This window comes from Symphalangus syndactylus, chromosome 6 (genome assembly GCF_028878055.3).
Source record: "Symphalangus syndactylus isolate Jambi chromosome 6, NHGRI_mSymSyn1-v2.1_pri, whole genome shotgun sequence".
Classification (NCBI taxonomy): domain Eukaryota; kingdom Metazoa; phylum Chordata; class Mammalia; order Primates; family Hylobatidae; genus Symphalangus; species Symphalangus syndactylus.
In genome coordinates, this window is record NC_072428.2 from 111,216,803 (window position 1) to 111,231,219 (window position 14,417).

Genomic DNA, 14,417 nt, shown 5'->3' on the forward strand with positions numbered 1-14,417 from the left:
AGCAAACATTTCTTCAGCACTTACTATGTGCCAGATATTGTGTTAAACATTATGACTGCCACCCGAACTTTGATGGTACTCATCAATCTTTTCGAACTGAGTGAAGGCAGGAGAAAAGAAGAGGAAGGGCAAAGAATAGAAAAAAGGAAAAGGGGATAATTGCAAGTGAAGGCAGAAAACAAATGCAAACTTCTCATCATGTGCTCATATAGCCATTCAGTGCTAGCTTCCATCTTTCTCCGTAGACTTATCCCTTGCTACCAGTGCATGTGCACACAAGTGTGTGCACACACACACATTCACACTCACAACACCACTGAGCTCAGTCAGGCTGAGCATATTTCAGTTTCTCAAGAACACCATGCTCTCAGTCACCTCCAGACCTTTGAAATAAATCCCTGCTGCTTCTACTTGGAGTTAACTCCTCCACCACTCCCTCCTCTGGGTAACTTCCAGTTACTCTTCAAATGTTAGCTTACATGCTAGTTCCTCAGAGAAAACCTCTTGACACACTAGACTGGGTTGGCTGCTCCTGCCATGAGCTCCTGTAACAGTGTCTTATGTCATTACTCATGTCACTCAGCACATATACTCCTTGGCTGTCTGTCTCCTCTGCTGGATGGTAATTGTGAGAGCAACAAGGGAATTGTGGGTTAAGGGAGTTTGTATGGCTTACACTGACAGCCCAAATGCCAAATACAATTCTCAGCACATAGAAGACCCTCAAAAAATACCTGGTATACAAGTAAGTGTAGCAAGCGTAGTATCTAATAGGTAATTTTCCAATCCTTTGTCCTCCCCCTTCCTCCCTCTTCTTGTAGAACCTAGTGTCCATTGTTTCTATCTTTATGCATGTTCAATGTTCAGCTCCCACTCCTAAGCGAGGAGATGCAGTATTTGATTTTCTGTTCCTGCGTTATTTAGCTAACGGCAGGCTCCAGGTGTATCCATGTTTCTGCAAAAAACATGATTTTATTCTTTAGGCTGCATAGTATTCTGTGGTAAATATGTACCATGTTTTCTTTATCTCATCCACTTTTGATGAGCACCTAGGTTGGTTCTATGTCTTTTCTATTGTGAATAGTGCTGTGATGAACATAGAAATGCATGTCTTTTTGGTAGGATAATTTATTTTCTTTTGGATACATATCGAGTAATGGGATTGCTGGGTCAAATGGTAGTTCCATTTTTAGTTCTTTGAGAAGCCTTCAAACTGCTTTCCACAGTGGTTGATTTAATTTATGTTTCCACCAACAGTTTATAAGCATTCCTGTTTTGCACGGCCTCACAAACATCTGTTAATTTTTCACTTTTCAATAATAGTCATTCTGACTGGCGTGAGATGGTATCTCATTGTGGTTTTGATATGCATTTCTCTGATGATTAGTGGCATTGAACATTTTTTCATGTCTGTTGGGTGCTTGTATGTTGTATTAGTCTACTTTGCATTGCTATAAAGAAATACCAGAGACTGGGTAAATTATAAAGAAAAGGGGTATTTTGGCTCACTGTTCTGCAGACTATACAAGAAGCATGGCACCAGGATCTGCTCTGGTGAGGCTTCAGGAAGCTTATAATCATGACAGAAGGCTAAGGGGGAGCAAGTGTGTCACATGACGAGAGTCACATAATGAGAGAGGGAGAAGGAGAGAGAGGGGGGAGGTGCCAGACTCTTTTAAACAACCAGATCTTGTGTGAACTCATTACTGTGGGGAGGGCACAGAGCCATTCATGAAAGGTCCACCCCTATGACCCAAACACCTCCCACTAAGCCTTACCTCCAACACTGGGGTTCACATTTCAACATGAGATTTGGAGGGGACAAATATTCAAATCATATGTCTTCTTTTAAGAAGTGTCTTCCACTTTTTAATAGGTTTGTTTGTTTTCTACTTGCTGATTTAAATTACTTATGGATTCTAGATATTTGAACTTTGTGAGATCCATAGTTTGCAAACATTTTCTCCCATTCTGTAGATTGTCTGTTTGCTTTATTGATAGTTTCTTTTGCTGTGCGTACCTCTTTAGTTTAATTAGGTTCCACTTATCAATTTTTCGTTTCAGTACAATTGTTTTTGAGGTCTTGATCATAAATTCTTTGCCAAGGCCAGTGTCCAAAATGGTATTTCCTAGTTTTCTCCTAGGATTTTTATAGTTTAAGGTCTTACATTTAAGTCTTTAATCCATCTTGAGTTAATTTTTATATATGGTAAGAGGTAAGAATCCAGTTTCATTATTTTGCATATAGAGAGCCAGTTATCCCAGCACTATTTATTGAGGGTCCTTTTCACATTGCTTATTTTTGTTGAGTTTGTTGAAATAAGTGGGTTATAGATGCAGCTTTTTTCTAGGTTCTCTATTCTCCTTCATTGGTCTATGTGTCTGTTTTTGTACCCAAACCGTGCTGTTTTGGTTACTGTGACCTTATAGTATAGTTTGAAGTCACATAATGTGATGTGTTGGCTTTATTCTTTTTATTTAGGTTTGTTTTGGTTATTAGGGCCTTTTTTGGTTCCATATGAATTTTAGAATAGTTTTTTCTAATTCTGTAAAAAATAACATTTGTAATTTGATAGGAATAGCATTAAATCTGTAGATTGCTTTAGGCAGTAATGTTAATTTTTAAATTGAGAATTTTAGATATTTTATGAATCTTTGTGGGCAATAAATTTAACCACTTTTTACTGAAGAAGTTCAAAACTGTGTCACTATAGATATCGCTGTTTTATACATAAATGATTACATGTATGTTTTGAGTAAAAAAAATTAGAACACATCTTTTTTTAAGAAATGCATGTGAAGTTCTTTATTTTACACTATGACTAATCCCAGTAAAAAAAGACATTTACGGCCGGGCGCGGTGGCTCACGCTTGTAATCCCAGCACTTTAGGAGGCCGAGGCGGGCGGATCACGAGGTCAGGAGATCGAGACCACGGTGAAACCCCGTCTCTCCTAAAAATACAAAAAAATTAGCCGGGCGTGGTGGCGGACGCCTGTAGTCCCAGCTACTCCGAGAGGCTGAGGCAGTAGAATGGCGTGAACCCGGGAGGCAGAGCTTGCAGTGAGCTGAGATGGCGCCACTGCACTCCAGCCTGGGTGACAGAGCAAGACTCTGTCTCAAAAAAAAAAAAAAAAAAGACATTTACATAATTTCCACCTAACTTATTGAATCATAAAACAATCCTCTGTTAATAAAAATTTTTATTCTTCTGCTTTCCACTCAGAGTGAAGTACAGAACTTATGGAAAGAAAATCTGATTATTCTGGATACTGCAAAAAAATATGGCTATGAAGTAGTTGACACATTCACTATAACAATGGGGCGTTACAAAGAGTTTCTACAGGGGAAGTGTGGATGTCATTTCCATGAGGTATTTATGTTGACTCTCTGAGTTTTATAGCTTTTGATTTTTTAAAATTGTTTGTTGTATCTTTAATTGTATTGTCAGTCTTATTTTGCATGAAACAAAAAACAATGTCAGGTGTAGATTAAATGATATGTTCATCATCACTCAGCCAAGGCATGTAGTAACCATAACTTTAGCTCTACCAGATGAGATGTTAAAAAATTTATGTTTGTTTAGACACTTCAAAACTAGAACAATTGGTCAATGCAGGCAGGAATATGGGAACCTGGAGAGCACTTATTTTCTCTAATAGACTTCAAGCCTTCCCATCAGAAATTGCATCCAAAAAAAGGTGGCAAAGGTTTTCAGTAGCAGCAGCTTGCAAAGCACGACTACTTAATGTGCTAAACTAATGAATGACCTTCCTTCATTGCCTTGTCCAATGCATAACAGGAGGACCTGTTTTGAGTAGGGTCCCCCCCACCAGAGTGAAAATGATTTTATTTTAACCTATAAATAGGCTAAGCTGATAAGGTGATAGCCTAAAACTATTTTATTCTTTTTCCTCCTGTCCTTTTGAAACCTCTGTGGATTACTTCCTCCCTAACCCTTGAATAAAAATCTTGGTCAGGACCCATAAGTTTAACACCACTTTCAGATAACAAAAGGTCTCCAATCACCTTCAGGCATAGGAGTATCACATCAATACTAAAATTGTCCCATTCTGAGTCATAACTACATAAGTCATTTCCATCCCCTAGCTTAGGTTTCCCTCAGTCTCAAAAGCCCAAATCAGGGGAAAGAAGGCAGGACACTTATTTGCCATTTCCCCATCTTCCTTCTCAACTTTTATTCTTCTACATTTTTCTGTGTTGGTCAGAGTAGAGACAGGATGCTAAGGACAAGAAGAGTCTTATTTGACTAGTACAAGCATAACCCAGTGATGTGCTCTCTGAGTCTAGCATGCTACTTCTTTCTTTTATGAGTGCTTTTGTGAATTGCCTTGGAGAGCCCCTCCCCACCAGTGGAACTTTCTGGCTCCAACTTCCTTGATGGCAGTAATACCTCTCCTCCAACTAGATTCCTTTTTTGGCTCCTTGGTATCCAAATGTCCATCACTCTGTTGAGGATCACGTTGCTCCTCCAGGCATCCTTTTGAAAAATATTCAAAATAGCACTAGGCTTGCTATACTTTGAACTATAGAAATATATACATTTGATATACAGAAATATTAAGGCATTGTTGCTCTGTTGTTGCTGGAAATACAGTTAGTTCCCAGTGAAGCTTTCTCTCTCACTCTCTCTGCCACCCTAAAGCTGATCTGTAGCCACAGTATATCATACCAGTTCTAATGCTTCCCAAACCCCAAGAGACATGTGCTCAGCTCTGTTGAAGGCTCCTCTCACTTGGCTTAAGGCAAAAATAAAACAACACCCTAATGGGGAAGAGGGCCCCAAAACATTGGAAAGCTCACACAGAAATTGCATCCCTTCCTTCCTCTTTGTCTCACAACTCTTTTGGTGAGACAAGGATATGGAAAACTGGATTTTGTCCATACTTTTGCAAGTCTTGTATAGGTTGTCCAGAAATTTCTTGGAATATGAGTTTTTTTTGGCTTCTGTTATTTGCTCTAGATTTCAGGAGATTCAGCTGAAACTGAGAGATGAATAGTGCCTCATTTTATCTTTCTATTAGATATTGATTCACTCTTTCTTGCTTGCCTTCTTTTGTAAACCAGGATGCATTTATTAGTGGGTTGATTCGTGAGGTGACAACTAAAGTTTCCTTCTGATTCTGTTTTTCAGCCCTTAGCTGACTGTCAGAATCCATCTTGGTGGGCCGGGTGCGGTAGCTCACACCTGTAATCTCAGCACTTTGGGAGGCCAAGGCGGGTGGATCACTTGAGGTCAGGAGTTTGAGACCAGCCTGCCAGCATGGTGAAACCCCGTCTCTACTAAAAATACAAAAATTAGCCAGGTATGGTGGTGTGTGCCTGTAATCCCAGCTACTGGGGAGGCAGAGGCAGGAGAATCACTTGAACCTGGGAAGTAGAGGTTGCAATGACCCGAGATCACCACCACTGCACTCCAGCCTGGGTGACAGAGCAAGACTCCATCTCAAAGAAAAAAAAAAATCCATCTTGGTCCCAAGAGTTTTACCAATACTAAAAACGTTATTGACACTGCAGTAGTTGCTCCGTATGATTTATGGGTGGATTTACATTATCCTTTAATATGACCAAATGGAACTGCATTTCAGAGAAGTGAAAGCCTGCAGCCACAGTACAGAACATGACATTTTAAATTTTGACCTATCTGCTTGAAGCTGGATCATGCTGTTGCAGAACAGATTTTAAGCTGTAGGATACTGTGTGTCTACTAATGTCTTCCACAAGAAAATATACAACCTTTAGAGTACTTATCCTATTTGCAAAAGTCAAGACTTAGAAATGCAAGGGCTATAGCCTGGAAGAGAAAGAAGCAAAGATCTTGCAGCTGAGCCAGCCCAGGATCACAGCTGGCTAAAAAAGCAAGCCAGTGGTTGCCAAACCCACAGAAAACAGGGCTTTTGAAAGACAACATACAGATTGGTTTTGTTCCTCTTTTAGAAAGAGTTTGTATTTGTTTTATTTATTTATTTTTACATAAGGTATCTTCAATTCATAGTTTTGCGGAAAGGTGTCCACTTTTTTTAGCTTTAGTGCTCTGAAAGTCTAAAAAGCAAAATGTCCTCAAATAATTTCAACATGGCTCCAATTAAAAACAGAAGTGCCCTTCCCACATGGTTACATGTATCTCCTACCACAGCATCAACCAGTTCACATTAATAGCCATGGTATTCAGAAACCACAAAAAAGGCTTTTTGAACCATCAGCACTAGAATATTGGCTTATAATTATTACTGATTAAAATTATCATTAACTTGCATAGTAACAATGCTTCAAGCATGTTCAGGTAAAATCATTTTGCTTATTTGACTTTATGGTTTTTGGTGTGTAATTATCACCTATAACTCACTTTTTCTTAACTCTATTTCTGATGTAGCCTGTCTTGATAGCAAGCCATGTAGGTCTCCGCCAAATTCTTAATTCATTTCAGAGTAGTGTTATCTATTTTGAAGTTTTAATGTTTAAGCTAAAATAAGCTTCTGGGAGCATTTGCCGTTCCAGTCACAACATACAGCTGATATGATCATCTTTCTCAACTGACTCTCTTCATCATAAAGTCTCTAAATTCATTCATTACTTAGGCATAATTATTGCTTAACTCTTAAACAATTTGTACCCCTTGTACCTCAGCAAGTCTCTACTGCTGGCACTGACATTTTATAATCTTTCTAAATCATCACCTAACATCTTAACAGTGATGTAATGGCAATGTTAGCTTATTACAAACAATCCAAAAAAATCTAAAACTCTTTATAGAGGACATTTGATAATGCATGCAGCAAGCTGGAAAAAAAGTTGGTGACTGCTCTCATGTCTAAAAAGTTAAAGGGCAAAAATTCTATTGATTACCTTTATTTCCCCTCTGTGCTCATCTTATGAGACTGGCAAATAAAGCTTACCATAAAATACTAGCAAGAGTTGAAAAAATTGTGTTAGAACCGTAAAAATTCTGGCTTGGGGGACTTTTATCTTCTGATGTTCAACTAAACTATTACCACAATAGATTCAAGGTTACCTGAGAAGGGTTGGTATAATCATTACAGTAAGATATTGATGTTTTTTCTTTGGTTTGTGGTTATAATTCTATCATAGACATAACAAACTTGCTTCAGTGAGCTCTCACTGCCATAGGTGAGATTAAAGGTCTTGAGGTGTTTCTTTCATCTGTCAAGGCACCAAAAGAGAATATGTTGCCACCAAGAATCTATAAACAATTTCCCAACTGGTGTGCATCAATTTTGACAAACATGTTCCTGCTGATTGGAAAAGCAGGTGTTTCTTTTTATGAGTGGAAATGGATTACGTTTTCCCAGTGTTTACACAGGACAACAAACAGGATCCAGGTAGCTCTTGCCAAAGAGAGGTTTTGGATGGTGCCTTCAGTTATGTGGCAAACACCTACTGTGAACAAGCTAAAACCTGGAAAGAATACAATAATGTTATCTACACAAACCTGGCTGCAGAAGGGACAAATTCACAACCAATTGATATGTTATTATTCATTAGTCTAATCAATTATGCGGACCTTATATAATATCTTCCTTTTTTGGCAAATGTAGCTACAGCTTTTGACTCAGTCAACAAAAACCATCTGGCATCAAACTACCACCAATACCAGCAAGTTTCCTTTGATTGTGGTACTATAGAAAGAAGAAAAGAAGGGAGTTTTGGTTCTTTGTCAGAGATGGTTTTCCACTATTAATTAATCTTAACCCTATAATCTTTATTATTTAATCTTAATTAAATAAGCAAAAGATTATCTTGCCTAGAAACAAAGTGTTTTACTTTCTCCTTTAAACTTTACAAGTTTACTATCTAACCGCAATTTAAGAATTAGAAAGAAAGAAACTTTAAATTCATCTGGAAAAAAAAAAACAAACAAACAAACAAACAAACAAAAAAAAAAACGGAAATAATGACTTTTAGGGAAAAAAAAGATACAAATATGGTTAACATAGTTAGCTGATATAGAAGAACCCAGAATTTAACTTTCAGCATGGCTATTTTTAATGAATTAGTATGGAAATTTAATTCAATAGATATTTTTTAGTATCTACTCTATGCAAGCATTGTACTACTGCTGTAAAGTGAATTAGAAGAGCATTTTATAGGACTCCCATAGGTATCTCAGCATGTCCTTAAAGGGAGAATTAATATTTCCTTTAAACTTTCCTCCCCTCTAGTATTCTCTAATTTACTCTATCACACTGCCATTTATAAACTAGAGCCATCTTCGACTTTTGCTTATCTTTCTCCAGCCCCTTCACAACCCTTAACCAGCCAGTTACCAAATCCTGTTTACATGCTGTATGTTTTCCATGTTTTTCTCCTACACTACATTCCACTGCCTTGGCCTTGTTTATTCTTTTACTAAATCATTCAACATTTATTTTGTGGGTCCAATTCTTGAACTAAACAGTAGTAATATAAAAATAAATGCTACATACTCTATGCCCTCAGGACATTGCAATCAGGGTCAGGCCTAAAAACCCATATTATGAAACAATACCTTTGATAGCACATCAGATATATGAATAAGATATTGTGAAATACCAAGAAGAGGCACTCAATCTGAGGATTAAGTGTTTTTCCTTGAATTACCATCCAAGTTAATTGTTGAAGAATGAGCAAGACTTAATCAAGGTAATAGGATAATGGTAGAAGGAAGGCCATTGCAACCCCATAGGATAATGAGAACCAAAGTAGCCCTGAAATACCTGATGTTCTCATAATCACAGGCAATCCTGTATATAGTAGAACATAAATCACAAAAGAATATTTGAAAAAAGTAGATGAGGGCAAGATCATGGTAAGAACTGGATGATTCTGTAGGTGATGGAGAACCACTGAAAGGTTTTCAGGAGAGGAGTGAGATGGTCATGGTTTTGTTTCAAACAGTTAAGACTAATAACAGTGAGCAAGGAAGATTTGAAGAAGAACAAGTTAGAGAAGTTAGGAGATTTTTTTTTCCAGAAGTCAGGTGAGAGATTGTAAAGTTCCACCCAAACCAGGACGGAGACAGCAAGTATAAGAGAGAAGTGGACAAAAGCAAGCCTGGTTTTAAAAAATGATATCTGTAGATCTTATTTGTGGCATTCGGGAGTGGGAAGAATCAAAGATGACTCCTAACTTGAGTGATGGATTAGGGAGAGAAACTGGCAATTGAGACAAAGAATGACTGAAAAGGCACCGTCTTAGGAAAAGATGATGAGTTCAATTTTGAACATGTTGTATTTGAGTTGCCTGTAGTACATCCAGGTGGAGATCTCCAATGGGCAGTTGGATATACAAATATGACACTGGAGGGACCGGCAGGGATGAGAGATGGGACAGGGAGTCATCAGAAAATAGGTCATAGTTGAAACCATGAAAATAGATCATCCACAGAGCCCAGACTCATTGACATCCTGCGTGAACTGCAGAGTTTTGGTAGAGGTGCAAGTGTATTCTGTGTGGCAGAGAAGATGGCAGGTGGTGACGGCTGCATTTCCTGCACGTCATCAACAACCCACCTCTTCTTTCCCATCTTAATCCACTGTGTGATCTCTCAAGGGCTGTAGGCACTTAGCCCTGAATCCTCCTCTGAGCCGGCTTTGCCTCCTGCTGTTCCCACTGAGCGAATTAAATAAGTCTTTGCCCTGTGCCCACTGTATGTGCGAGGTCATGCAGGTTATGTTTTTAACTTCCAAAAAAAAAAAAGAAAAGAAAATAGGTCATCCAGAGAAAGTGAGTAGAGTGGCTGAGAAAGAAACTCCTGGAAACACCAATATTTAAGCAAAGTCTGGAGAAATAGGAGCATTTGAACTTAGAGCATAAACTAATAGCAGGAAAACTCTAGTAGAAGGTGATGCCATGGAAAGCCACAGAGTAACCATTTGTGAAAAGGAGAGATGGAGACAGGGTCAGTGTTGTCAAATGTAATAGACAGATCTATTAAGGTGAGGATTCCAAAATAATGTTTTTGGCATGAAGCAGGGGAGTCCTTTCTGATCATCTTAAGAGTGGTTTTGGTAAAATGTTGGGGCAAGAATTAGACTACAATAGTTGAAGAGGTATAGGAAGTGAGAAAGGGGGCTGATAACAGCTTTCAACAAATAAAAATAAGAAAAGGGTAAAAATATTGGATTTAAAGGAGGAAAGACTTTGGCATGTTTTTAAACAGAGGGGAAAGAATCAATACCAAGAGATAGAATAAAAATACAGGACAAAGAAGGACAGTTGGAGAAAGGCCCCTGAGGAGCAGGTTGAGGATTCAGGTAAATAGTGTGTGGGGTGACAAATGAACAAGGTGGGGAGGAGGGTCTCTCCTTCCCTATCATTTCTTTGCCCTCAGCTTTTGCAATATTTTTATCTCAGAGCCTCCAGTGTCAACTACTTGAATCCGTACTTCGTACCTCCCACCAGGAGAATGCTCCTTACTTCACATTCGGTGTTGTCATTTAAAAATCTTTCAATGACCCTGTGCTGAAGATGAGTCACAGATTCCTACACTCCTTTTTTAGAAACGTAGTTTCAAACAGTTCTTTCTGTGTAAAATGATTAGTGCTCATTCAATCATCTGTAAGTGAATTCTACCCTCTGCTATTAGCTGATTAGATTAGAGATCAGTGCCCAGTGAGAATGAATTCATTGGTCATGAGGGAGCCCAGCCTTTTCTGAGATGACTTGGTACAAAATCCTGTTTCAAAGGGAGTACCCTATATTGAATGGTGATAACACCAATTAAATCAGGGTCTCTCTCTTAAGAAGGATAATTAAATGGAGGGTCAACAAACAGTGAAAGTAACTTACGTTGAACTACTATTATGACCCCATAAGGCAGCTATACTACCCAGCCTTTTCAATACTGAAACCTAGAATGTCAGTGTGGCTAAAAAAGAGATGCCGACTCATAAACTCCTTCATGTTCTTTGCAATAAACCCCCATGTCAGGGAGTTTATTACTAGCCTTTAAGAACCAAGCTAAGCCAGAGTGTGAACTATTTTGATTACCATTTCCTACATTAAGATTTAATGTTCTAATTTGGCGAAAACAGGTTTTGTGGTTTGAGAAATGCTGAATACACCTGAACCTTATGGGTTCTCAGATAATAATATTAGTATATTAAATATTCCCAAAAGCTCTTACACTAAAGAAGCTGGTTAGCTTAGTGTGACCCAGTTTTTCCCCAGCATTTTTGACCACAGAATGACTTTTCCTTTTTTTTTTATCACAACTATTAACACCCCACTAAACACACTTTGAGAAAATTGGCATAAAGATAAGGTCTAAAAAATCATGCATGAAGTACAGACTAAATGAGGCAGATTGACCACAAGCATTTATCTTCTCTTCCACTTGAAACCCCAAGAAAAATACTTTAAAGACATAAAGCTACTCACTTACTCCCCACCCCCCACCGCAAAGAAGAAACAGAATAAGAAATAACTCATAACAGACAAGAAATCTGAATTCATTTGAATTCATTCTATGAAGTTTGACTTAGCAGGCAAAGTAAGGTACAACTGAAAGTGCCGAGAGAAGAGAAATACCAGCTGTGAGTGAGGCATACTTGCTGTTCAGATCCTATGCTGAAAAAGAGAAGGCTGAGACACATGTCAGAAAACAATTGGCTAGAAGTCTATGTGAGAAATTGGTAGACCCCTGAGTTCCTCACCCCAGCCCATACAGTCGGGAACCTATATCATCACATACAATATCTTTTAAAATGGAGCTGCAGAAAGTCTGGACTCAGAAACACAAGTATAGTAAAGAATAAATTAATCTAGAGGCTGAAAACAGAAAGATGAAGGTAAAGTTGGCATGTGAAGGGAGGAGCCCTGAACTTTTCCCTAGATCTCCTAGCATTCCAGAGTCAGGCAGAGGGTCCCTCAGACAGGAGGCTGGAGAGCTCTTCTGACAAGAAACTGAATGACCCACCAGAAGATCTTTGAAACGGCCAGAGTAGTGCTGAGCAAATTCCTACAGTGAAGTCAGCAGTTGGAAATGTTAGTCCCCACACAAATTGTGTAACATTTACTGCCTTAATCTTAAAGAAAATACTTAAGTTCAAGAGCGTTAGATAGAAACAAATACCTGTGTTTTAACGTCCAATAGATTCCAAGACCCAAGATGCACATCTAAATAGAGCAAAAGAGGAATTAGCTTATACTGAGACTAATACAGGTCATTCCAATAGTGTAAAAATTCAGCAACATAGATATTCAGCCACTTGGGAAATTGAGTTTAAGACGGGGGAATTTAGTATCTGGGGAACCGCGTGAGACTGCAAGATAGAACCAACAGTTTAATACTAAATTGGTAAACTTCTGGTCTGGAGCTCCTTACAATCAGTCTCCGCACCTCAGAGCAGAATTTGTTTCCAGAGCCAACGCTCAGCTTTGTCCAAGGGCAGGAGTTAAAGAGGCTCAGCTGTCAGAGTAAGAAGGGCTGGGGATTAGAGGAAGGGTGGGAGACAGACAATATGCTGACTGCAAATCTGGAAACACCAAAACAAAACAAAACAAAACAAAACTCATTCCTAAAGAAAATTTTAGTCTTGCCCCCTAATCCCCAGCATCTTTGACAGATTCAGAAGCTGGATTCCCTTCAGTCAAAACACAGTTTATTTCATGTGGCCATAATTAAATATTTGAGGGCTAAGGGATGAAATGAAAGAATTCCCTATTATCTGTCAAAATTGCATGATGTCCTGAAGTGAAATTATGAGTTATAAGGACTAACTTTTAGCTATTGTTTGTCACGTTATTTTTATTCCACTTTTGTGAATTCTTAGGCTACTTTTTCAGCTGGTCATAATTTGGTGACTGGATCTTGGATTGAATGCCATCTGCAGAATGACTACATCCAACAAAAAGTACTTCAACAGTATACATTTGTCTTAAGACTAACACATTTGCCTGGCCAATCTCATGTTTTCCAACCTCAGAAAGCCATTACCCTGTCTCCTTTTCAGACCCCATCCATGATCATGAAACATATTTGTAATCAGAGCATCCTCTAATCCAGTATAGGACAATTTTGGAACACTTGCACCAGGAAAATTGTTTTCTATTTTATTCTGTGGATCTGGAACCACATCAGAAGTTCTTTGTGGGTTATTCAGGTCAAGATCAATTTTAAGAAAGGTATTTGTTTGTAATCTGCCTGACACCTTTCCAGTTCACCAAGCCTTCCCTTTTGTACTGGCTTTTTGGAAATTCAAAGTTATTTTTAGATGCAGCAGTTAATTGACATGACAATACACACATTCTGATGACGGTTTATGTGAGATCAATTTTGAGTGTTGAAATTACCTACATTTAATGGTAAAAGTTGCAACGTTAAGTTTGGTTTCATAATTCAAACAATTTTTTGTTTGTTTGGGAAGTCTTATAATTCCCATAGGCCAAATCCAGTCAAGTTGAATTGTGACCATTTGTATGCCTTCTAAAATGTCTCCGTACCCCCATTTTTAATGGTGTAGAGATGTGGAAAGATCTATAATTATAAACTGGCAGATCCCTTACCATATAAGGAATCTATAAAAAAGTAAAAGTTACGTCTACACTCCAAAGCACAGAATTTCAATTCTTGCTACACTGAGTCACAGAAAAGTGTGATCATTTAATAGCCTATAAGATCTTATACTTATAAAATTCTATTTTAGCTCCAAAATTGTTTTCCTAAATTTCTATAGTCAGTATATTAAAAATATTTGTCTTTGAAACACTGTAATCTTTACTTGAAAGTCTTACATGTAACTTAATCAAATGTGAACATTGCTGTGAGAAAAACCATTTTTATTATAAGACTTATGGAACAATACTGATCTAACAGATTGTCATGCAGCATGGAGATAAATTGTCCTTCACTATCTCTTCCTACTTTAAAATGTACTTCAGTGTAGCAAATTCACAAAAAAAATAAACACAAAAGTAAAGAGGAGTTACTTCAGATTAAAGTGGCAAAATAAAAATTGTCCTTTAACACTCATATTTAACATATTACAAACATTTGCCAAATCACACATGTATGTATTATTAACCGTATGTAGTAGCTCCTTTCCTCTTAGATATACCTGTCTCTTTTTCAGTGGTCAAGTCATCTGCACCCAAATTTAGAGAAGCATTTGGATGTATCAAACCATTAGAATTTGTTTCTGATTAAGGTAACCACTGTATGCAAACATCTGAGGCCTTTTGTCTCTGTGTCAAGGTCTAAATCTTTCACTGATGTTTTCTAATGGCTCATTTTGTTGTTTACCATTATTATTATGCCTCAAAGGTAACCTAACATGTGTATTGCAAGCAGCTTTCTTTCAAGGTCACATTCCAGTTGACACTTTCGTTGGATTTTAATAACCCCAAATGGCTCTCTGATTTTGGAAAGGACCCAAATGGGCACATTTCCACCATGAG

General features: G+C 38.0%; 1 protein-coding gene across 1 annotated transcript in view; it reads left to right on the top strand.

Annotated features, from left to right (window-relative positions):
• Window positions 1–14,417, top strand: part of CPED1 (cadherin like and PC-esterase domain containing 1) — a 314,315-nt gene that overhangs the window by 282,749 nt on the left and 17,149 nt on the right. Inside the window, exon 22 of the mRNA XM_055283806.1 lies at window positions 3,226–3,372. Within this exon, the coding sequence (XP_055139781.1) occupies window positions 3,226–3,372 (147 nt within the window). The remainder of the gene's footprint in view (window positions 1–3,225; window positions 3,373–14,417) is intronic.